Source organism: Taudactylus pleione, unplaced genomic scaffold (genome assembly GCF_031769625.1).
Source record: "Taudactylus pleione unplaced genomic scaffold, aTauple2 ptg000032l, whole genome shotgun sequence".
NCBI lineage: Eukaryota > Metazoa > Chordata > Amphibia > Anura > Myobatrachidae > Taudactylus > Taudactylus pleione.
Window position 1 is genome coordinate 33,319,785 of NW_028284434.1, and position 25,550 is coordinate 33,345,334.

The window sequence follows — 25,550 nt, forward strand, 5'->3', positions numbered from 1 at the left end:
TGCAATCTCGACCAAACACTTCTTAGTAAATTTACCCCTTAGTCTAACCACAGGGAGGAATACCCGCCGAACCCTGGAATGTAACAAAGCTCTCCTTCAAGGAGAAAAGCTTCCAAGTAATTATTAATCCATAGGTCCAGTGGCTGAGACCTGAAGAGCAAGTGGAAAGTGGAAGTGATTGTCCCATACAGTCTACTTGAGGAAGTGCTGGTGATTGACTTGGATGGCAATATGAAAATAGGCCTCTTAGGTATGAAAGAATGCTCTAAATCCTCTAGCCTGAGCCAATGACGGAGTGGAGCGACCCCAATGCGAAACCTGAAAATCCTGGAGTCTCTGCTAGCACCCAGAGAATGAGGATGGGCTGGAACAAGCAGTCTGACCCTTAAGAGGCTGATATAGTACAGTAACTCACACTTTCAGAGACAGGGGTTCTGGACAATAACCTTGGAGGTCAGAGGGGACCGAACAGAGGCCCTGATTCAGAGCCGGACGCTCTGACGGAGTGCTTGCTCTGAATTAGGGCTGTCCTTCTTAATCTTAGAGCGGCCTCCTGGCTGCTCGTATAGCTGTGGGTGACCACCCACAGCTATGGCCATCATCATGGCCACTCGCTGTAGCTGTGGGTGGTCACCCACAGCTATGCGAGCGGACGAGAGGCCGCTCCAAAAATAAAAAAGCCCGTCCCTGATTCAGAGCGAGCGCTATGTCAGAGCGAGCGGCTCTGAATCAGGCCCTCAGTGCCGTGAATAAATGGGCTATATTGCTCAACAATCCAGCCAGAGAGGGCAGGAAGGAGTATAATATTACTAACAGGCAGCTAAGAGCGCAGTATGGAGGACACTGTAGCCTAAGCTTCTCCTTGTGTCCAGAGCTGTCTTTTAAAATGGCTGCCCAGTATTCTAGGAGAGGAGCAAACCTGAGACGTGCAGTCAACATGTTGCAAGCGCAGGGGGCGTGGCCGCGATGTCTATGGACTAGCACATGCAGTTGTGTGCTCTCCAGTGTCTACATCCTGCACCGCCTCCTGACTCAAGCGCCCCAGGGCTAAAGTATACTTACCTGTCACCAGAGATCCTGGAGCCTTTGATGATCTGAATTTGGGAGCACTCTGCGGCCTCCTGAGCCTAATGAGAGGCGTCTTCTATGGCGGGGCCTGTAGCCGCGGCAAGTCATGTGGGACGCCGGCGGGCTCTGTGTCTCCGTGCGGAGCTGCTGCATATATAATCTCTGCCTTGCTCCTTCCTAGTAATTAATACCTTTGCCTGCTGTCCTGGTCGCTTGTCTGGGTGTCTCTCTCTCCTGGGTGTTGTGAATGCTGCCGGCCACCATTTTGACTACTGGGCTATATACAAAGTCAGTAGCCTGCACTGTCTGTTATTATAAATTATTATACTACACTGCCTGTTTGATATGGGGAAACCCCATCATGCTGCAGCAGCAGTGAAACTAAAGCGTTTATTCCCACTCGTCAACTCCGCAGTCACCGCCCGAGGATGAACAGGGAGAGGGGTATTTCCCAGCGTCTCTCCCCCTGCTAGTACCATGCCAGTGGACTCCTCTGCGGCCACTCTGCAAAGTGTGCTGGACGCATTCACGGCCTGTGAGAAAAGGCTCGCTGATAAAATTGGCGAAGTGCAGTCTGACATATCTATCATTCATCATGATCTAAAACGAGTTTGTGAGAGAGTGGGAGAGTTGGAAACACGTACTTCTACGCTTGAGGACTTGAGGAAAGTGAAAGTACTGTAGATACCTTGGATTCTCAAATGGCTGCGGTGCAAAAGGTGTCGGATATGGAGGGGCACCTCCGGCGTAATAACGTTAAATTTGTGGGGCTGCCGGAGAGAGGAGGGTTCGTGTCCTGAGGAACTTTTAGAAAAATGGCTGCTGGAAACATATGGTAAAGAGGTCTTTACTTCACACTTTGCAGTAGAGCGGGCTCACCATGTGCCGACCACAGAGCTGCCCCCTGGAGCACCCCCAGCGCACTTTTATTGCCAGGTTCCTCTACTATCAGGATCGGGACGCTGTGATAAGGCTGGCGCTCACTAAAGGCCCTAGGGAACGTAATGGCTCTATGATTTCGGTGTTCCCTGATTTCTTCGTAGAGGTTCAGAAGGAAAGAGCACAGTTTCTTCCAGTCAAGCGTCACTTGCGGGACCTGAAAATTCCTTACGCCATGCTGTTTCCTTATAAACTGCGCGTGGTCGCTAGTAAATGACTGATCTCTGCCCCTGGTTTGCGTAACACGTAAATATGTTATATGTATACCTGTCAAGATGGTCAGGTGTTCTTTTTTCAGATTTTATTATTACTGAACTGGAAATGTTATTTTGGTGGTCATCTATATTTTGTTACTGTATTGCAGAGTGATAAACGACCAGCCAATCAGCTCCCAACTGTCATTTTTGAAACACAGCCTGTAACATGACAGTCAGGAGCTTATTGGCTGGTCGTTTATCACTCTCCACTTTATCACTTTCCAGAGCTTCATACATCTGCCCCAATGTGCTGATGCCGATGATTGATATACTGTACATGCCGATTACATACTATAATATACTAGCTCAGGATTTTATTATTAATAATGCAGTGCTGTTGAGATGTGATACTCCTTTCTATATGACGGTTTCTGTAGGTACTACTGTTATCTACACTATATATATGTCTATCTCTATTGTTATGGGTTGATACAGATTGATATGTCAATTGTATTTTCAAGTTCTTTTATAGTACATATGTTCCCTAGTCTTTTATTTCAGTTTAGGACTGTAAATAGTTTTTTGTCCCTGGGTGCGAAGCACTGGAGGGTTCTCTGTGTTTAGGGGTCATTATATACTTTGCCTCACCCTGCGTACGGGATAGAATTTTATATGTTCACTTGGTGATCTTATTTTTTGTGATGTTTGCCTGTTGAAGGAAGGGTTTGGGAATAGGTATGCCGCAGTTGGGGTTGGGTATACAGGGAGGGGGGACGAGAGGTCTCAGATTTTTTTCTTTTGCAAAGTATTATGTCTGATTTTTTATGTCTGGATAGTGTGAGGTATATATATATTGTGGGGCTGTATGCTGATAACTTTTGGTCATATATTCTGGGGGGAGATATACTACCTTGGGTTGGTACGTTATGACACAAGCTAATATCAATGTTCTTACTTTGAACGTAAGAGGTCTTAATGACAAAATAAAGCGCTCACTGGTATTGCAACAAGTTAAACACTATGGAGCGGTTATAATCTGTCTCATGGAAACGCACCTAGTGGTTGGGAAGTTGCTCTCCCTTAAAAAGCCATGCGTGGGTTGGGCTTATAATGCAACGTCTGCTTCCAGGGGGGTCTCTATTCTTGTCCATAACTCGGTCCCTTTTGTATTGGAGATGGTGCAGACTGACCCAGGGGGGGTAGATAAGTCTTATTGAAGTGCAGGATTAATAATCTATCACTTTTACTGCTGGCATTATATATACCGTCTCCTTACTCTTCTGAAGTTTTAAAGAAAGTGGCTGAATTTATGGCTCTGTCCCCGGGAACATCTACAATCTGTGTTGGGGATTTCAATAATGTTCTTGATCAAGCTCTGGATAGACTGGGTACGACTCAGATCAGTAATTCACCACAGGGAAACAGGTTTGGGCTTATGTGGCTGTGCTGGGCTTGGTTGATGCCTGGAGGACGAAATACCCGACTGCGAGGCAATTTTCTTGCTTCTCATATTCTCACCTTGCGTTCTCTTGAATTAACCTGGCGCTGCTCATGCGGGATATGCTGCCTAGAATTCGGTTTGTGCGCTATGAAACCAGGGGAATCTCGGACCACTCTCCATTAACACTCAAGTCTAGATTTAGAGTGTCAGCGTGGTCAATCATATTGGAAACTTAATCCATTCTGGTTGACTCGTATGGGGGCGGGTTCTGATTTCGAGGAGATGTGGAAGGAATATTTTGAATTAAATTGTGGTTTGCCCCAGACCAGGTAATATGGGATGCTTTTAAGTCTTTTCTTAGGCGGACTCTGATTAAATGAGTTGCAGATTTACAGTATTTTTTACAAAAAACAGAGCTGGAGTTGGAGGCTTCATAGCAATCATTAGAGCTTAATTATCTTGCTGATGGGTTGGATTCATCCAGGACTGCATGGCTAACGGCGCAGAAGGCATGGAGTAATTGTATGAAGGATAAAGCTCAATACAAATTCTTAGTTAACTCACACTCTCGATATACAATGGGTGATAGACCTGGTAGTTAAATGGGCAACTTGGAAAGATTGGAACACCCTTCGATAACTACAGTGGAGATTATGGGTTCAGGGGATGTAACTTATGACCAAACCACAGATATTACACAGGAGTTTGTTCGGTACTATCAGCGGCTATATAGTTCTTGTCTGACGTATAGTATTGAGGAACTGCTCCATTATCTTCTGGCAATAGTTCTTCCTAAGTTGTCTTCTGAGGCAAAATATTTCCTGGATACCCCTTTGACTGTGGAAGAAATTGACATATAGGATCCTTTCCAAATGGCAAGGCCCCGGGGTTAGATGGGATTCCTCTACAATTATATAAAAAGCACAGCCAGTTCTATGTGCCTCGCCTGCTAGAGCTATTCAATCAATTGTATGAGTGTAACTCTCTCCCTCACTCCATATCAGAAGCCTTAATAATAGTGTTACCAAAGCCGGGTAAAGTCCCTAGGCAGACGGAGTTGTATCGACCCATTTCTCTCCTCCCACAGATATTAAAATCCTTGCTAAAGTTCTGGCCATTAGACTGAATCAGGTGATTGCCCAGCTGATTAATCCAGATCATACTGGATTTATGCCAGGAAAATCAACATCGCTTAATCTCCGTCGCCTTTTCACGCAGTTACAGGTTTCGCACGAGGACCCCTCTTCTAAAATAATTGTATCACTAGATGCAGCTAAGGTGTTTGATTCTGTGGAGTGGCCATTTCTGTGGGAGACAATGAGCAGTTTTGGGAGAGGCTCTTATTTTTTTTTAAGTGGGTTAAATTGTTATACTCCTGTGGCTAGGGTGTCAATTAATGGATTAATGGATTTGTTTCATCTTCTTTCCGCTTTCAAGGGGTACACGGCAGGGCTGCACCTTGTCACCCATTCTGTTTGCCATGGCCATTGAGCCATTGGCTTGTTTGATTAGGGCTAGTCCTGCTGTTCGGGGATTGCCTATAGGAATTAGATCAGATAAAATAGCATTATATGCTGATGATATATTACTCTTTGTCTCTGAGTATGATTCTTCCATGCCTAATGCCCTTGAAATCATTAATTCTTTTGGTAAATATTTGGGTTTGTCGATAAATTGGGATAAATCATACATGCTCCCCATTAGAGGAGCGTGTCCTGTTGCTCTGCTTATACCTCTCCCGTTGAAGTGGGTGGAATCGTTCAAATATTTAGGTGTATGGATAACTAATGATCCTCATAGCTATGTGCCATTAAATATTAAATCGCAAATAGAATATTTAAGATCTAGGTTGGTAACATGGGGGAAATTGCCATTGACACTCACTGGACGAGTAAACCTTATAAAAATGGTTCTACAACCCAAACTCCTTTATGTGGTTCAACATTCCCCAATTTATCTCCCTCAAGGTGTGTTCAGGCAAATAGATGGACTGCTATCCTCCTTGATTTGTGTTAACCGTAGAGCCAGTATTCAATTGAACACGCTTACAAGGTCACGAGGCTCCGGGGGACTTGTGCTACCCCATTTTAAGTTTAATTATTATGCATCACAATTGCCACAATTTTGGACATGGACGCAGGTTTTGGATGTAGATGTATTATCTACTCTCCTGGTGGAACAGGAATCCCCAGGACACACCCCACTTCAAATACTACTTAGTTGCAATCTGAGGGGAGTTACAGCTCCATTAGTTAGGCAAGCGGTCTTGATTTGGAGGCAGGTTTCACAGATTTTTCAGGGACAGGGATGGGATCCTGATATCCCCTTGCTCAATACCAAGGGGCTTGAGGAGCTTGCTTTGCTTCAGGTTAATAAGGTCTGGGGGAAATGGGGGTGAACACATTAGGACAATTATACACATCTGGGGTATTTAAGATGTTCCAACAGCTGCAATGTGAATTTAATATTCCAAAACAATATTTTTATAGATATCTCCAGCTTCGACATGCTATGGAAGCACAATTTGTGGATGCCCCCCCAGAGCTCTGAGATTCCCTTGTTAAACTTTTATTACAAGCTGCTGGACCCAGGCACTTAGTATCTGTTATGTATGCAGCTATAATGCGGGCGCACCATGGTACGGAATTACCGTCCATTAGGCAGAAATGGGATGTTGACCTTGGAATATTGTCGGATGATGTGTGGAAAGGAGCCCTGTGTAGTCCAAGAATGTCTACTACAACAATTCGGTTTCAACAAATTCAACGGTTCCTGCTGCATAGAATATATTTAAAGCCAGATCGATTATTTAAATTTGGAGGTAGATCTGACTCAAAATTCCCAAAGCGTAGTTCCCTCACTGGTAACTTTTGGCATTTTTTATGGACATGTTCTGTTATCAGTTTCTTTTGGGAAGAGGTTATTTCTATACTGGTGTCCACTAGTGTTCCCAGGGATGTGTTAACCCCTTTGGTTTGTACTCTAGCTGTAATTGAAGTGGATACATTAGATAAATATGAAGAAATTTTATCTTGTTTGGGGTAGATGACTAGACTCACATGTGCGGAGACGAGGAAATATGAGACCTGATCAGGAGCGGGTAATTGCTGGGGATAGAGCTATGCGAAACAATTAGCATTTCTGTATTCTGTAAGTTAAAGCCAAGGTAATATCTTTAGGAATATTTTTGTATTGTGATAGGTGTTCTATATCTATGTACAGATGTTATGTAAATGCTTCACTTTAGTACATTGATGTTATTTCTGTTTCAACTGTACTATATGTAATGTATACCCAGACTGTATATCCTTAGTACGACTTTACAGCATATTCTGTTATATTTTGTTTATATAATCGGACGTAACTTATGAAAGAGACCAGACATATAATGGTTATTGTAATGTATTTTTTATTGTTATAGGTTTCTGTTTTTCTTTTCTGAAAATAAATAAAAAACTATTGAAATAAAAAAAACATGTTGCAAGCACGCCCAGGGACGGGGGAGGGGCTAACAGGTTGTGCTTACCTCCCCCTTAGGTGACAAAACCCCCAGGGACTGTACAGCAGAGCCCTGGTGGAACAGTGGAGAGAGCAGCATACTGGACCGCCACTACACCAATCCCGCCGGTGGTCTCCATCACCAGCAGGATTTATCCGCGATGATGCGGCTCACTGCAAGCAGGGAGCCGCTCCCTTACCTGCCAGGCAACCAGCTGCAGGTGCGGGCTTGGGGAGCGGAGAGAGAGACTTATGCTGTCCCTGCTTGATGCCCGCGGTGGAAGTCACCAGTACACTCACTGGTGCTGCCACCCCAGCACTGGTGTTGGAGTGGCTGTGCGGCCATTCGCAGAGCGCCTGCACAGACTGCTCAATAATACTGTAAAAATGAAAAACAAATAAATAAAATAAGTAACCGGGGGACCACCCCCCTAGAAACAGTGCCGCTCCTGCCACACCAAACTTCAAACTAGCAGGCCTGTGGATGGGGGTGGGGTACAGTGCAGAGGGAGCCAGATGGCTGCTGGGAAGAAAATTAGTAACTGTTTGGTGCCCAGAGTCTCCTCTCCAGGCTATACCCAGAGTGATCCCTGTGCCCCCTAGTGGAGGAAGAAGAAAGTAATAAAACTATGGGCCTGATTCAGAGCCGCTCGTAAGCGGCCGCTTGTTCGCTCCGAGCGATGTTCGCACATCTGCGCATGCATATGGGTCGTAATCCTCATGCGCCAACCAGTCAGTGCGGTCGGAAATTGTGCGCTCGCAAAATAGCGAATGCCTGCTAATTTGAGTGACAGAAAGAGGCATTTGTGGGTGGTAACAGGGGAAGGTGCTTGAAAACGGGGAGTGGTGATCCGAATGCAGGCGTGCCAAACGATCAAAACGGGCGTTTTAAGGGTGTGCATAATTAACAAAGCAGCGTCATCGACCACGTCACTTGGTTGTCTTTTAGCCTGAACTGTTCGCATGATTGCGGTAGGAAAATCCAATCACAACCATTGCGAGCAGTTCAGACGCCTTTCGATGTACTCGATTAATCAAATAAATAGCGGAGATGACGTAGGATGCGAGCGGCCAGGGGGCGTTTTTACAAAATAGCGAGCGCATGTTTCGTTCGCTCGCTCGCTCAGACATAGAGGCGTCAACAGACCACAAAGAGCGAGCGCTCAATTTAAATAGCCGGCCCCTTTTTCTGAACGTGCGAGCGCAAATAGCGTCCGGCTCTGAATCAGGCCCTATATTCAATGATGAGACACGAGAAAGTTTGCGCCTCATGCCTCAGACATGTCCTAGTTCCTAGTGGGTTTCAAGAAAATTAGTTCAGCTAACCAAATGGCGGCATCCCCTGAGTTTGCAGTAAGACTTAGGGGCCTATTTATTATGAGTGAATGGTCCTAGATCTAGTAAAAACGTGTTTTCACAGATATAGGGCTTCTCACTATATTTCAAAGCTACCAGTCTGCATATTTACCATAGGACAGCAGGGGTACATGTACTGGCAGCTGTAATACTATGCCAGGGCTGGCGGCTCTCCAGCTGTTATGAAACTACATGTCCCAACATGCTTTACCAGCTGATCAGTGGGAGGGTATCCTGGGACTTGTAGTTTCATGATAGCTGGAGAGCCTCAGGTTTGCCAGGCCCGTACTATGGTATCGCCATCTGAGTATGGCAATAGTAGATATGATAAACAGGAGAAAAAGGTTTTATGATTAAAATAAAGCATTTACACTTCTTATTGGAAGTATATTAAAATATTATATATTTTTGTATCTATTTTTTATTTTCTAAGGAATCTGCACTTAAAAGCCCAAAGGGGATCCAGGGCAGTGCCCACGTGTGACCCGTCAATGGCAGCTAATGCATGCAGAGAAGGGACCATGACTAACTGTCAATACATTAAGCCTCTGCACCCACACATCACCAGATTTATATTTCAACCAGCCAGATTGGACAGATAGGGGTCTATTTACTAAACTGTGTTAGGAGATAAAGTGAATGGAGATAATGTACCAGCCAATCAGCTCCCAACTGTCATTTTTCAAACACAGCCTGTGACATGGCAGTTAGGAGATGATTGGCTGGTACCTTATCACCGTTCACTTAACACAGCTTAGTAAATAGACCCCATAATCTTATAGTACGTACCTATCTTAACTGAGGTCAAAGCCAATAGAAGTGGGATTAGACTGTGGTATGTTTAATGAACTAATAACATTTGGTGTTGTAGTGCTCCCATTTCCCAAAGTACGAGTAACACATGACAGTATGCACAGTTTATTGGTTTACTGGACTAGCATTACTATAAATCACATATTTCAATATCCTGGGTTGTTGGGCACAGCTGTACGGTCTGTAACTAATAAATATGATTCCTTCCAAGCATTAGTTCAATGTTCTTTTCTTAAACATTTTATCATATTATATGAAAAAGAGGATTAGTTACACGTTTCCGAACACATTGTACAACACATTTGTTTGCGGTAATGATTCATGATGATTTATGTCTCTGTTTATTTGTGGAACTTGTAAAGTACAATATTTTTTAAGTTTCCACCTCATCAGGAACCTACAAATACATTTCACATTAACCATTAGTTGTTTCTGGATTACAATTCTGTATGTGTTCACGGCTTGGACAAAAATATCAAGTTAAATGGAGGATTGCTCCTATCCAGGAGACTTCTCTCTGCACATATTCTGTTATATCTGCCATAGCGGTAACATCTGAAAATGAATAATGCCATGGAAGTGTGTGGTCCCTATTAGATTCTGATACACACCTACTGAAAAGACTGAGATTACTATAGGTCGTCTTCACAAACACCGGTAAAACTTTACCATGCTATAGAAACCCAAACAATCGGATGGACTCATTACAGTGAGCAAGCACTTAAATGTTTAAGGACACAATCTAAAGTTTTACAGCCACAATGGTGCATTCTCTTCATTAAAACTTAATTTGTTTCAGTGTTGAATTAAAATGACCCTGTGTGGTGCTCAGACTATAGCTACCTAATCCACATGCTTTCATTAATCACTCCTTGAAGCAACCAAACACTGTTCATATTCCTGCAAATCACTTTTGTGGGAAGCCTGATTGAAGTCAGAGAATCAACCAGAGAGAAATAAATACAACGTCCCCTAAAGACAAAAATACTCAAAAACATACATCCTTAATTTCAACCAACACTGATCACCCTGACACAATCTACAGTAGAGGATAACGATGTGCCTTGTACAGATAAGCCTCATTGAAGGACAGTTGTGATGATATTCATAAACAAATTGCAAATAACATGCTTCATATGCAGATACAGTATGTAAAGCAAGTCAGATTGTAGGATCAGTGCTGTAAAAGGGTGCAGAGCCGCCCAGGGCTGGCGCCCCCCTCACCTGGCGTAAGTGACGTCATGTTACAGAGAAAGCCCTGGGAGCAGAAAGACTGGTGCCAGATTAAGGACACGCCCTGCGCCGTTCTATGTAGCAGGGTGGAGAAGGATGCTGTGGGGGCAATGACCCCGCTGCATCCTTCGGGGCACCATTTGCAAAATGGTTGGCACCTTTTTGCACAACCCCTCGTTACAGCTCTGTGTAGAATAACTCAGCTTCTATTGTATTGCACTTCCTTAAACATTTCAGCAGTTTAGCAGAACACTGAATCAAGATGGGAGTACAAAGATTAGAAGTGAATAGAGGCACCACTGAAAAAATTGTACGAATGGACCATTATAAATGAAGAAAATCTGTTGCATTTGTTTCTAGATGAACTACACTGGCTTCTTTTTGCAAACCAGTATGGCTTATTGCACCTTCCCGCACATAAAATGTTATCTGTCCCTGTCATGCTTGCTCACTGCAACTGTTAGCATGTACTTTTGTGGGTGGTCATTATATAGAGAATTATACCTTCAACACAGTTGCAATTTCCAGATGCAGTTCATTGTGGAAGGGGCAGACCGTCCTAAACGCTTGCATGTTCTGAATTTGGTTGAGACACCTGCGTGAGAGACACACCAGTATAATAACAGAGTATAACTATTGTCATTTCTGCAGCTGCAGTTATTGGTTATCTTATCATACATACAGCTGTGTCTTACCTTAGCATGAATTCAAGCCGGCTGATAACTGTTGTGTTGAAGATGGGGAAATTCTCCCTCAGTTTTTTCAGCAGCAAGAGACAATATTCGGTAAAGAGTGTGAAACTTTCAGCTAAGCTTTGCTCCTGTAATATTGGAAACAGAAATCTTGTTTTGGGATCAGTGTGTAACGAAATGTAAACATGTCAGAAGCTGTCACATAATACATAGCTAAAGCAGAGTGTCAGGCAATGTGACATGAGAGAGGTGCATGTCACCGTAATAAAATGGCACAGAATAGGCATTACAAATGTCAAAAGTAAATGTGTGATGCACTGTCTACTAAATACAGCGGAAGCAGTCAGTTTGTAGGCTGCACCAATATTTACAGTATGTGATGGACATTGGTTCAGACACCTCCTCTATTTGGAGATAAAGTTGGCAAAATGATGAAGAATTCAGTAGTTTCTGTCAAGCATACATTCCTCATAACAGAATACAGGTAAGTGCTGGCATACCTCCCAATGGTACCAATTTCGGCAGGACAGTGTGGGTTTACGCAGCCGGCGATTGCTGCAGCATTGAAATGGTGAGAGGAAGGAGCCTGGGGACGGCCTAGCACTTCGGAAGCCCTGCTTACTGGCCACGCCTCCTTTGTATACCCATACACAAGATCCAGAGATGTGTTGGCGACAAGTTTACTAGCAGACACATTACGGCGGATTCGCTCATCATGTCACCATGGATGATGACACAGTTCTTTACATTATACCAAAGATGATATCAAAAGAATCTGTACATTTAGAGGACCACTGAACCTCAAAAATGTAAAGTATAGTCCTCAGTCCATGTAGGCATTGGTGTATTTAAAAAACAAACAAAAACATAGACGATGCATGATTTGTCTGTGGTGGCTGTTTTTACTTTGGGTGGGGGAGGGGGGGGGGCGAGTTGGATATGTTTGCCGGCCAGATCCCCCCACAGGATCGAGCGCAGTGCTATTACTTACCTGCCATTTTTTTTTGTTTTGCGGCATGGTTGCATTGGGATTAGAATTAAGAAATTGGTGAGAATCAATGCATCACTCAATGGGGGAGATGTACGAAGCACAGAAACAGTATCAGCGCACGTTATGTGCGCTGATACCGCTTCTCCCCGATGTATGATCGGGGGTCTGGGCGGTAAATGACAGGGGCGCTGTGTGCCCCTGTCATTATCGGCGCTGCTATCTATAAGATAGCAGCGCCGACGGCAGGGCCATGTACGAACGGTCATAACGCATGACCGTTTGGCTGGCTGTAGCTGTCGTTATCGACAGCTACAGCCTGGCGTTAGCCTATCCCCACAGCAGGGACAGCGCTGTCCCTGCTGCGGCGGCTGCCGGCTCCAGGGCTGCACGCGGGGATCTTGCGATACTTGCAAGATCCCGCGCATGCTCAGTGGAGCCGGCCGGGAGAGAGACACAGCGCATCAGCACTAGGCTGATACGCTGCTGTCTAGCGGGTAGCGCCGGAGGGGGGAGTTAACGCTCTCCCTCTCCGGCCGATGAGATGTTTATACATCTCATCGGTAGTGCTTCCACGTTAAGTGCCGCTAAAATACATCTACCCCAATGCACGGTAAATCCCATCTGTTTCCAAACCTCTAGAACAGTGGTTCTCAAACTCGGTCCTCAGGACCCCATGCAGATCACATTTTCCAGGTAACCCAGCAGGTGCACAGGTGTATTCATTACTCACTGACACATATTAAAAGCTCCAGTGGTGGAACTAATTATTTCACTTGTGATTCTGTGAGACCTGGAAAACATGCACTGTTTGGGGTCCTGAGAACCGAGTTTGAGAACCTGTGCTCTAGAAAAACTGCTGCTTAGTAAATCTTAATCTCGGTGTGACTAAATAAAATGAACCCAATCAGGCTTATTTCCCTTCCATCACATTGTCCTTTTTCTGACAAAATATCTGGGAGAAACTGAAAAAAACAAAACTAAATAAAAACAAATTTAGACACGGCGGGTGATAAATCAATATATTCAGATTCCAGTCATACTCTGCTCGCCTGTGTACTAAATACGTGATGCTTCTGAACCATGTGTGATTTGGCTGTAGCTTCCAAACAAGTCACAAATCAAATTTCAGCTCCAAAGCTGATGTTGGATGCAGATCTCACAGGCAGCGCCACTAGCCGCAGTGTTCCCAGCCAATTCCTCTAGTACAGATGCATTCATACCACAGACAGAGGTGTGATATGCACTAAATCCTTCACTATTACAAGATTAGGGATGCTTCTAAATATAGATATGTTTTTGTATAAGGACAAAGTACATAAAAAATGGAAGACTATCTGATCGACCACAATAACTTTGCCTGACTTCTCCCTTCTAAGGTCTGACCTCATTCATCCACACAAACTGCTCAGGGGCGACTTTGAATGTCAGACAGTAGTGGACCACAAGCGGAAAAGAGGTGGGGAACCTTTTTTCTGCCGAGGGCCATTTTGATATATATAACATTATTTGCGGGCCCAGTGCAGGCCACACCCCCCATTTGATGTCACACAAGGCAGGGCCACAATTGCCGGTGATTACAGTAATGCCTGGAGCATTCTGAGGATGCTCCGGGGAGCTGTAAGGGCAGCGGTGTGACCGTCTGAAGTGTCCTAAGGACGCTCCTGGCGGCACTTCTCATTGATTCTGGCTGCAGGGTGCCATTCTACGCACCCTGCTAGCCAGATGAGGCTAGCAGAGAAAAGCTCCTAAGGCCAACCCAAATGACTCAGCGGGCCTTATACGGCCCTCGGGCCTGAGGTTCCCCATCCCTGTGTTACAGTATGAGCCTGATTGTGAGAAGTAATGCTGCCGCAATTCCTGACGCCTACAGCGATCTCAACTATTTGCCCGTATTCTGCATCATACGCATCTATTGCGATCGTCCAGCCCCAAGCCAACTGGCCGTGAGATCAGCCTTCATCATTAGTAGTGTCGCTTACAGTACACCCACCCCGCACTTGGTGCACTGACTGAAAATGTCGCACAATATCCATATACAAATCAGGATAAGTATACACGCCCACTTCTCTTACGCGCAAACAGTCCTTTGCCGCCCAATTACCACCCAGTAACAGCCATTCAACCATTGCAGGGAAAATACTGACAAGAACTCGAGTCAGAATTGCCTGTAAGTACTGTAAGATGTGCATACATCCGGCGCGACGTGCAGTTTGCTACAATTTACAAGGTATGGCTGCATTCGGACATGCATGCGTCTCAGAATCATGCACCATATGACCATGTATTATGTATAGTGATAATAAACTTTGCTGCATTGCTGGAAGATAAATTAGATATGAGTGGTTCAGTTCTGCTGAAAACCAAACGCACCCAAACTTTGAGGTTTCGAGGCAAACCAAGACCCGGCTTGGGTCACTTTGTGGGTTTCAAGTAGAACTGAGCCCCGGCTTGGTTCTTCCCGCAAGTTGGATCTCAGATCTAAAAACCGGGTCTCACATGTTTTTGATTGCATCAGGTGCCATAATTGGCCAAAATTGACTGGAAATTACTGGAAATTAATGTTATTGATGTTAATGATACTATAGGGACAAAATATGGTCCAAGTTACTTGATTTTAGCTGTTTGTATCAATTTTTTTAAGAAATCCAAAACTGAAACCGAACCAAAACACTTGAGGGTGGTTTTACCAAAACCAAAACACAATGATTATTTAGAACTAAATCCAAAACACAGGGGTCTACTCTACACACCCCTAGATGAACAAGACAAAGAAATGTAAATGTAAAAAATTACAACTAGCACATACCAGTTCCCTTGGACACATGGAAGTCTCCCACTGTTCTTCAATGTACTTGAGAAGGTCCAGCAGGTAACTGTAGTCCAAAGGTTGCACTTGATGGTGTTTGCTGAAAGCCTGCCATTTTCTTTTCAGTAACAAGAGAAAGTAAGTCAGTATACTCTCATTCTAGCTACACTGCGCCCTTTCTTGTGTCACTATTAGTGTCAGCAGTGTTAAACAAAATGGTTCTTCAATGTATTTAAATAGTCTGCTCTTAAAGTCACAATACCCACTGAAATGTACAGCGTGCACCGAGTTGGCTTTTCAAATCCCAATGCTGAACCACACTTTCAGAGAAACGAAATAGGAGAGAAGGAGTGGGTGCACTCCCAGCCACGTATTTTTAGTACATACACATCTTGCTATTTCAATTGAATTTAAATTGTGTGATCAGAAAAACTGTGCGTAATACCTGTATTGTGCACAGTGTAATTATAAAGTTTGTACCTGATTCCGGCTAATCTTATTTATAGAATCTTAATTTTTTTTCCCACTGAAGGTTTCTCATAATTCACCCACCAAACAGAGCAACTTGTGATTCTTATAGTGCATACACATGTAACAATTTGGTAGCCAACGATTTTCTGTCAGATTTTCCCTTGAAAAAGTGAACGATTTTTGAATTTTTACAATTTTTACAACGATTTTTACGATTTTTACAATGATGAACGAAAAATGTTCCTTCCCTTAATGAAAATCGTTATGTTGGAAAGTCTGAAATGGACGATGAACGATAACTACAAACTACAAACGGGAGCGCGCTTGAACGATTATCGTTCATCGTTATAACTCAGAAACTGAATGATTTTTTGAACGATTGAACGACAACGACGTCGTTAATGACAAATCAATCAAAAAATCGTTACGCGTGTATGCACCTTTGGACTAAGTACTTTGGAGTATAATGAAATTCAGCATCATTTTGTGAAAGTCAGTAAGAGCCTTTCTGGTGCTTCTACAAATGGATCAATAAGTATCAAGCTTGTTTCTAAAGAGGATTAGATGTTCCAGTATTCTATTCCATAGCGCTGCTGTAAGTGAATCAATGGTCTGACATTTTCTCCCATCAGCTAAAGATGCCACTCAGAAACTTTCATAAACGCTCCATACAGTTCGTACCAGCTAACACAAGATATATTTTCTACCAAAATTGTCAAAGGCAAGAAATGCTTAGATAACTTTGTAATCAACAACACAAAACTATTTTGTGCCTTGACGGTTACATTACATGGTACTACTAAAGGGAAGTTCCAAATTAAAAACTTCTCTACAAATTCTACCCTCCTGCAACATTGTTTTTTCTTTCCTAAGGGGGCATGGCACACCTCCCCATTATTAGGCCACACCCCATGGGCCAGCTCTTTACAGCCCTGACTGTGATATGCCCAAGATAGTTACTTCCCTGTTTTCTGAGTTATTTTTTTATTTGCTTTTTGATGAATTCTGTAGTTCCCCATAGCATATCACACTTCTAAGATTGCTCATCCTGCTGTAACTTATGTAATGCGCCCAAGATGGCTGCTTTGCCTGGTACTGTCATGGCCAAGATTAACAACCTGTGGTAATATTAATTCAGTGGCTACCTAATTAGTCGCTTCTTACTATTAACCTTGTATGTCTTATTGCCATGTATTGCTTTTCTTGCACATTAGTACATATGGTTAGGGAAAAGACTCACCAGAGGGGACACTCTTATCAAATTTATCTAAAATATAACTTTTATTAATATTAGATTGGTATTCTTGTGTGTAGGATGAGCAATGTGTGGAGCTGACTTTGTAAGGATCACGTATCTTGTACCTCGCTTTAGTATTCTGTAGCTTCCCCATTACATGTCATCTCTTCCAGGCACTGCCTATTCCACTCAGTGTAACCTATATAGTGAAACTAAGATGGCTGCCTCACCTGGTACCTTCATAGTTAGAATGAATAATCCTTGGGACTGATTACCCAAAATGGCTGCCTCACCTCTGTATATGTTTATGCTTTCTAAATTTTCTACAAATAAAAACCTCTATATTATGTTCATGGTTTCTGTATTTTATGCAAATGTAACGAGCCTTGAGTGCTATTGGAGAAAAACTTTATATAAATAATAATAATAATATAACCCCTCCGTCATGCTACCAATGCTGTGAAGTATGCTGGCACTATACAGAGAGATATTATTAAATACATTTAATTACATTTTTGAATGTTATCATAAGACACTTTCCATCATAGGGCACTTTCCATGATAGGGCACTTTCCATCATGGGGCACTTAGGGCCTGATTCAGAGCCGCTCGTAAGCGGCCGCTCGTTCGTTCCGAGCGATGTTTGCATAACTGCGCATGCGTACGGATCGTAATACGCATGCGCGAACCAGTCAGTGCGGCCAAAAATCGTTTGTTTGCTAAATAGCGAATGCCTGCTATTTTGAGTGACAGGAGGAGGCGTATGTGGGTGGTAACAGGGGAAGGTGCTTGAAAACGGGGAGTGGAATTCAGAACGCAGGCGTGCTTAAAGGTCAAAACGGGCATTTTAAGGGTGTGCATAATTAATACAGCAGCGTCATTGACCACGTCACTTGGTTATTTTATAGTCAGAACTGCTCGCAAGATTGCGGTAGGAAAAACCAACCACAAGAATAGCGAGCAGTTCATAAGCTGGTCGATGTACTCGATTAATCTAATAAATAGCGGAAATGACGTAGGATGCGAGCGGCCAGGGGGCGTAGTTTCCCAAAAAACGACCGCAAGTTTTGTTCGCTCGTTCAGACCTAGAGGCGTGAACAGACTGCAAAGAGCGAACGGTTCATTTGAATAGCCACCCCTATTTTTTGAACGAACAACCGCAAATAGCGACCGGCTCTGAATCAGGCCCTTAGATCATATCACACAAGGGACATATCTAACAAACTAAGATCTTGAATTCACCATATTACTTAAGGATACACATAAATGACATCTAATAGTTGATTGGGTGTTGTATTTTCCATTTAGCATGTAAATCAAGGTATTGGGTAATAAATAATGCACTATAGGCATAGTTTTATACATATACATTAGAATATAATAAACAGTTGAAGTACTCACATGACAGCCTGTTGTAGACTGGAGAGATCGGTCTGCATGCTATGGTGGGACATCAGTGTGAATGCGTGCTTGCTCATTTCCCCCTTCCAGTTCCAAAACTCAACCTGGACCACAACAACAACACGGTAGTATTACTACTACTCTCATTCACAACAACTGCCCTAACCACCAGGTGGAGAGAAAGGAGACCTGCAAGTCGGGCTGTCTTAATTTTACGTTATTGTCGATCAAGTGATTCAAAAGCCACTGTCCCAATAAGAAAGAGGAAAATGTGGCCAGCACAAAGTTTCTGTGACATCTTACATATATACCAGGTGTATGTTATGTCTCCTACAGATAAGTTCATCCAGCAGGTCGGACTTTATACAGAAAAGACTTCTGCACTAAATCCATTTCTGAAGCTGCTATAGCTCTGTCACTAACATCAATGCTTGAGCTTGCAGAAACCATATTCAACATTGGCTATTATTCCAATACTTGAGCCTAAAGGATATTGGAGAATTTAGGCTGTCAAATATATGCGTAAGCCTGTATGACATTGCTGTATGTGAGCTTCAACTTTTGGATAGACAGAATTTCCCATGTGCAGTCTAATTAATGTTGGGAACTGACATTTGAGATTTAAATTTTATGTCACAATTGGACAAGTTGTAAGTGCCAGATTTGTCAGTATCATTATTTGGTAAGACAGTTATGTTATAGAAATACTGCCCCAATTATGTTTTTATGCATGTCAATAACTAGTTACAAATATTGTTATTATTGTTTTTACAGTTTATTAAAAGTTTTTAATACGGAAATTATGCAAGCGCTTTCGTCGGTATCTATTTAAAATTTTCCATTATATAGGCCTCAGTTGTCCTATTGGATAGCACCAGACAGGATCTCCTTATATGCGCAAATTAGCAAAATAAGACCTGCGAGGTATTTAATAGTTGAAACATATCAGTATAATATCTGCAGTGGTGAAATGATATGAAAACTGGCCATGCTCAATATTGTGGTAGTTTCACTTTGATATATAAAAATAATCATGTACAAATGTTATATAAGACTAACAGTTGTGAATAAATTGTAAGTGTTCAATACTAGAGCTGGATTATCCGTTGTGCCAACCAGACGCCAAGCTAGGCCCCAGTGAACACGGAAGGTCCTGAATTACTGAAACGCATTTTTATGGTTGGATTTGTTTTTGAGAAACAAAGTGTATTATGTGGCCCTGTGCCACATTAGTCTCTGTTACAGTATATACCCCAGCAAACAGGATGAACTGGCAACTAGTTCTAAAAATAAGCTGTTCTAATTCATTGCCATTATTTTTAGAAGTGAGTTTTTTTGGCATCGTACCTGAATAAGAAAATAGAGGCAATGGGGCTTATGTAATAGCCTGCGAGGTGCCGGCGAGTCTGCCTGTATTTTATAGCGGCAATCATTTAAAAAGAGAAACCTAGTTGGTTTTGCCATTTAAATGACTGACACTTTGAACACACGGACAGACTGCAGGACTCTCACCAGAGCAAGCTGTTACATAAAACCCAATATCTCTTGTGGCACAGATGTACTGAGATTCTGAGAATGAAAGAAAGAAACTCATCACAGAAAGGAACAATTTGCAGTGTGTGTAATTGCTACTATTTTGCCAATTTGTGCAAGTAACTTTTACAGGTTGAGTCTCCCATATCCAAAATGCTTGGGACCAGGGGTATTTTGGATATCGGAATATTCCGTATTTTGGAATAATTGCATATTATAATGAAATGTCTTGGAAATGGGACCCAAATATACACACAGAATGCATTTATGTGTTATATACACCTTATACACACAGCCTGCAGGTCATTTTAGACAATATTTTTTATAATTTTGTGCATCAAAAAAAGTTTGTGTACATACATGAAATTCATTTATGTTTCATATACACCTTATACACACAGCCTGAAGGTTATTTTATACAATCTTTTTAATAATTTGTGCCTTAGACAAAGTTTATGAACATTAAACCATCAAAAATCAAAGGTTTCATTATCTCAGTCAAGCTGAAAATATTCCGTATTTCGGAATATTCCGTATTTCGGAATATTTGGATATGGGAGACTCAACCTGTACCTACTTTGATTAAATAAATGAACATAAAACTTTTGAGAGAGATAAAGTGGAGAAGTTACCCATAGCAATCAATCAGCATCTAGCTATCATTTATCTAGCACAAGCCATGAAATTACAGTTAGTAACTGATTGGTTGCTATAGAAACTTCTCCAGTTTATCTCTCTCAAAGGTTTGATACTTCTCCCCCCTAAAGAGGTGACTGCCACTTGACTCACCAACAGGTCATTTACTAACTTACAGGGCGGAATTCAATTGATTTCGCGGCCCGCATCTCCCATCTAAAGTGACAGGAGATCCATGGCCGCTATTCAATTATGCCAGCTTTTCACGCTGATCGCTCCCATAGAGGTCAGGTTTAGCCGCGTAAAGCAGCTAAACCCGACCAAAGTGCTGGGCGCGATCGCGAAAAGTGATGTTTGGGCGCCCAAACATGTCACTTTTCGTACATTTCAGCTCTCATCCCCCAGGGGCTGCGAGCTGAAATGTAGCGCTTGGCAGCTGATCGCATCCGACAGGAGCAAGAATAGAATAGCACCGTCAGGCGCGATAGGGGCTGGAAAGAATTGAATTCCGCCCACAGTGTGCAGTATATTTATTTTCTTTTAATCTCGGTACACCTACGCCAAATGAGACTTTGGGGGAGATGTATCAAACCTTGGAGAGAGATAAAGTGGATGGAGATAAAGTACCAACCAATCAGCTCTTAGCTGCCATTTTACAGGCTATGTTTGAAAAATGAGCTGATTGGTTGGTACTTTATCTCCATCCACTTTATCTTGCTCCAATGTTTGATACATATCCCCAAAGACGTGACTTAGAAAAAAACAAAACAAGATGTAACCTGGAATGATTAGGAAATTGTGATCCTGGGCACTGACCACCACATATCCCTGAGGAAAGCACACACATTCCATGATAAAACCCTACCGATGTCACTCCACAAACACCACAACTCTGCTTAGAGAACACTGATGAAGCACACATCTGCTCACCTCAGACTGCCTGTGTTCATACCGGAGCAGTTGGGTAAGCAGCATTTCATGAATCACCGAGCCAGATGCCTTTTTGCTTAAAACCGTGTCCCTCTGAAAGACATTTGTTAATTCAGATTTTGGTACCATGCTATTTGTCTTAATACTCGCTGAATTGAATTACAGCTGAGACCGGCTTCCGGGGAAAGAATGCTGGTGAGGAGATCAAGCATTTAACACGTATTTCAGATCATTTAGAACATTGTTCAAAGTAGGGGTGTGCTCAGAGCTCAAATGTCATTTTATAAATCATACAAATGGAAGAAGACACGTGTCATCATACGGTATGACAGGCTTCCGTTTACAATTGTTTGTTAACCTCTTATTTTCCTTTTTTCCCTAAAAAGTTCATGGTATCAAGAACCCTACTTGTATGACACATAACATACAATTTTAGTTTGTTGCTATACTACACATGTGACGTGGCATGTAAATAAAATACATTACTGTGCAATAAATGTTATATGGTGCCGATAATAAGGACGACATAGAAACGCTGAGCACTGATGCAGCTGCCAGTTGTCCTAGCCAGTTTGCCTACTTTACTTATATTGTATGGTTTATTTCCTGGAAAACTTTTATTACAATCATGTTTACTTTACTTTTTCAACTACATCTGGTAGATATAAATTTCAATCATCTACTGCACTTTCAGTAAAATAATATTTTTAAATACACAAGTGATACTAATATATTGGGGCAGATTTAATTAGCCGTGGGTGGTGTCACTCAGTCTCTTTCCCAGGTAAAGTGCCTGGGGCTATTCCATTAGAGACTCGTGATCGTCCTGCAAGCAGCAGTTAACGCTTATTTCTGCCTGCACCCTCCAGAGGTACGAGTGGAAATAAAAGTTATCTGCTGCCTGGGGCTTCTTGCATGGGTATCTGTAAGCCGATGCTCCTATTACCGGTGCTGAAATCCCGACGCCGGTCAGAAGCCCGGCACCATCATCCTGACCGCCGGGATACCGAAGGTAAGTATCGTGGTGTTAGGTTTAGGGTGCAGGGTTAGGCACTAGGGGGAAGGTTAGGCACTAAGGGGGGAGGGGGAGGCACCGGGGAGGAGGAGGTTAGGTTCAGGCACTGGGGGTGGAGGTTAGGGTAAAACGGGGGTTAGGGTAAGGTGAGGAGAAGGGTTAGCATACCGACGAACAAGTGTCGGTATGTTAACCACTTCGAGATGCCAGCCTTGGGATTTCAACAGCGGGGATCTCGAGTGCCGGCATTTCATACCAATTCCGGTTCTACTCGGTTTTTTTTGTCACATTAGAGCAAGTTCGTATTAGTTCGGATTTATCTTATTGGCTATTTGGCTCTCACATGTTTTGGATAGCCAATAAGATAAATCCAAACTAATCCGAACTTGTGCTAATGTGACGAAAAGAACTGAGTAAAACCGAACCTGCTCATCTCTAGAAATACAGGACAGCATCTAGTTAAAGTTCCAGAAGGGAAGATACAAGCCAATGAATTAAATCAATCTAAAGGTGGACAAACATTTTACAGGTTTGCAAACTTTACATTCCACAAAAAAACTCCAGCTTTCTGATTTTGAAAGTACTGTTTAAAACATTCATACTCATGTATTAATAATAGCATAAATTGTATTAAAAGACACATATTGTTTTATGTGGCCTGAATTAAACTCAGCGATAAAGCAGAATAACAAATGTTGGACATCAAAGCCTGCATTCCATTATAGAACAGTTTCACAGCGGGGCAGGTACCTTCTGTTAGTACAACCGACAGACAATTGTTTTTTTTTCCTCTTCTTTACACACTGAGAAAGAACTTAGGCCCTGATTCAGACCCACTCGCAAGCGGCTGTCCGCTCGCAAGTGGGTCGATGGTCTGCACTGAGCATGCGCACGACGGAGGGAGCTCCGTCGTGCGCATGCGCCAGACGCGACGAGCGAAGGAAAGTCCTTCGCTCGTTGTGTCTGATCAAAGGGGGCGTGCTTTCGATGTTGATTGACAGCACGCCCCCTTTGGTGGGCGTGCCGGGGGCGTGCCTCCCTGACGGGGGCGTTCCCAAGGGAACGCCTCCCGTCAGAAGCCGGCCCACTGACATCACTAGTGATGTCAGTGGGAGTGATTTTAGCTCTGATAGAGCCAAAATCACTCCGGGCCTTGCGGTTGAAAACCTCAACCGCAGGCTCCGGCTCGCAGTTTCGATGGTCGCGATGGTCACGACCATCGGGACCATCACACTGCACGCTCGTATAGGCTGTGGGTGGTGACCACCAGCTATACGAGCATCCAGGAGGACGCTCCAGAATTATGGAGGGCGGCCCTCATTCAGAGCGTGCGCTCTGCTCAGAGCGTACGGCTCTGAATGAGGGCCTTATATCTTACACATAATGATTTTGTAAGATTAAACAGGGACAGGTTGTGACCATAGAGCTCTGCTGCATGGGTGAGCAGGGGTTAAAGTACGAGGGTTGTTCAAAAAGTAATGCCTAAATGCTCATAACTCTGAATACACAACATTTATTTGAAACTTTGTCAGTTTGTACTTTAATATGTCTGCTAACTACATATTTAATTTTGTTTAGGTAGTCCAAGAAATACCACGGAATCCAAGATGAAACAAAGAGCCGTCATTGAATTTCTGGAAAAAGAAGGCTGCAGTGCTACAGAAATCCACAGAAGACTGAAAAAAGTGTATGGTGAGCGTACAATTGACTATAGCAATGTCAGAAGGTGGATGAAACGTTTTCAGTCAGGAGAATCGTCCGTGTGCGACAAACCATCACCTGCAGTGACAGCAGAGAACCGACACAAAGTCGATGCCATGATTCAGAAAGACCATTGTGTGACCATCAGAGATATCAGTGATGAACTGGAATGTAGCCATGGCACTGTAGAAACACTAATCAATGATTTGGGATATCGTAAAGTGTGTGCTAAATGGGTTCCAAAGCAATTAACCAGGGATCATAAGGCCCAGAGGGTGGAAGTGTGCAATGACCTTTTGACCAACTTTTAAGCCAACCCTGAGATGTTTTTGGAAAATGTCATTACAGGAGATGAGATCTGGGTATTCCTTTATGACCCAGAAACAAAGGCCCAATCAAAGCAATGGAAACACCAAAGCTCACCTAGGCCAAAAAAGTTTAAATCACAGCGATCCGTGAACAAAGTCTTGGTCACATTCTTCTGGGATTGCCGAGGTGTCATTCTCATCGATTACTTGGAAAAAGACCAATCAATCAACAGTGATCAATACATTATTACACTTATGAAGCTGAAAGAAGCCATCCGCAAAAAAAGGTCAACAATTCGACTGTCAAATGTCATCTTACACCACGACAATGTCAGACCTCACACTTCGATGGCAACATCTGCGGCCATTGCCAAAACGGGGTGGGCAATAATGCCACATCCACCATACAGTCCTGATTTGGCCCCTTCTGATTTTCATCTGTTTGGCCCTCTCAAATACTGTCTCCATGGTCAACATTTTGAAGACATAAAGGTTGTTGAAAACGCCATATGTTCCTGGGTCAAACACCAACCACTGGAATTTTTCCAAAGTGGATTCACAGCTTGGTTTGAGGGCAGATGGTAAATTTTTTGAGTAGAGTCATTATGTTACTAAGACTTCAAAGTATTTTACTGGAAATTTTGAAATCTGTATCTATAATAAAATGTGAGCTGTGAGCATTTAGGCATTACTTTTTGAACAACCCTCGTAAAAGCAGTCTGGGAGGGGGTAATAGCTAATTCAGGCCTTGGAAGTGGATAGAAAATATGTAACAATCTTTATTTCAACCACAACAATAGTACAAAAGACAACAACAAATCAGTGGTCAAGAAAAAAAAAGCATTGATGCGATTAGAAAATCTGATGCTCATTAAATGCTGCCAGAGTATAAAATTGGAAACGTTCCATTTCATGCGCTAATTGGAATTGAAAATATAACTCTCTTTTCATAAGTGACCTACATTATGCTGTGTGGATGTTCCCTATTCATACATTTAAACTATATGAGTGATGTTTACGGCGGTTATGTTGTTACAAGCAGCTGTTCTGTGTTGTTGTGATAACAAAGCAGAACCTCATGTAAAGGTTTCCTTAGAAGATGTGATTGAATACCTTGCATGTCACCATACTTCAAGCATGGGAGGTTAATTTACCATCATCTAAGGGAACCCCCTGAGATCAGCACAAAGAGCTGAATTTAGAATGGTGCCATTTTCTTGTCAATCCAGCTGGAAATAGCTGGGGAGAGAAGACACATTCTATTCTGATGAAGCTATTTAGCAG

General features: G+C 42.8%; 1 protein-coding gene across 1 annotated transcript in view; it reads right to left on the reverse strand.

Moving 5' to 3' along the window:
* BAIAP3 (BAI1 associated protein 3) overlaps nt 1-25,550 on the reverse strand; it is a 417,423-nt gene that overhangs the window by 74,048 nt on the left and 317,825 nt on the right. Inside the window, exons 13-17 of the mRNA XM_088452009.1 lie at nt 21,243-21,335; nt 18,144-18,247; nt 15,035-15,152; nt 11,241-11,365; nt 11,050-11,140 (exon numbers count right to left, since the gene is read on the reverse strand). Of these exons, the coding sequence (XP_088308135.1) occupies nt 11,050-11,140; nt 11,241-11,365; nt 15,035-15,152; nt 18,144-18,247; nt 21,243-21,335 (531 nt within the window). The remainder of the gene's footprint in view (nt 1-11,049; nt 11,141-11,240; nt 11,366-15,034; nt 15,153-18,143; nt 18,248-21,242; nt 21,336-25,550) is intronic.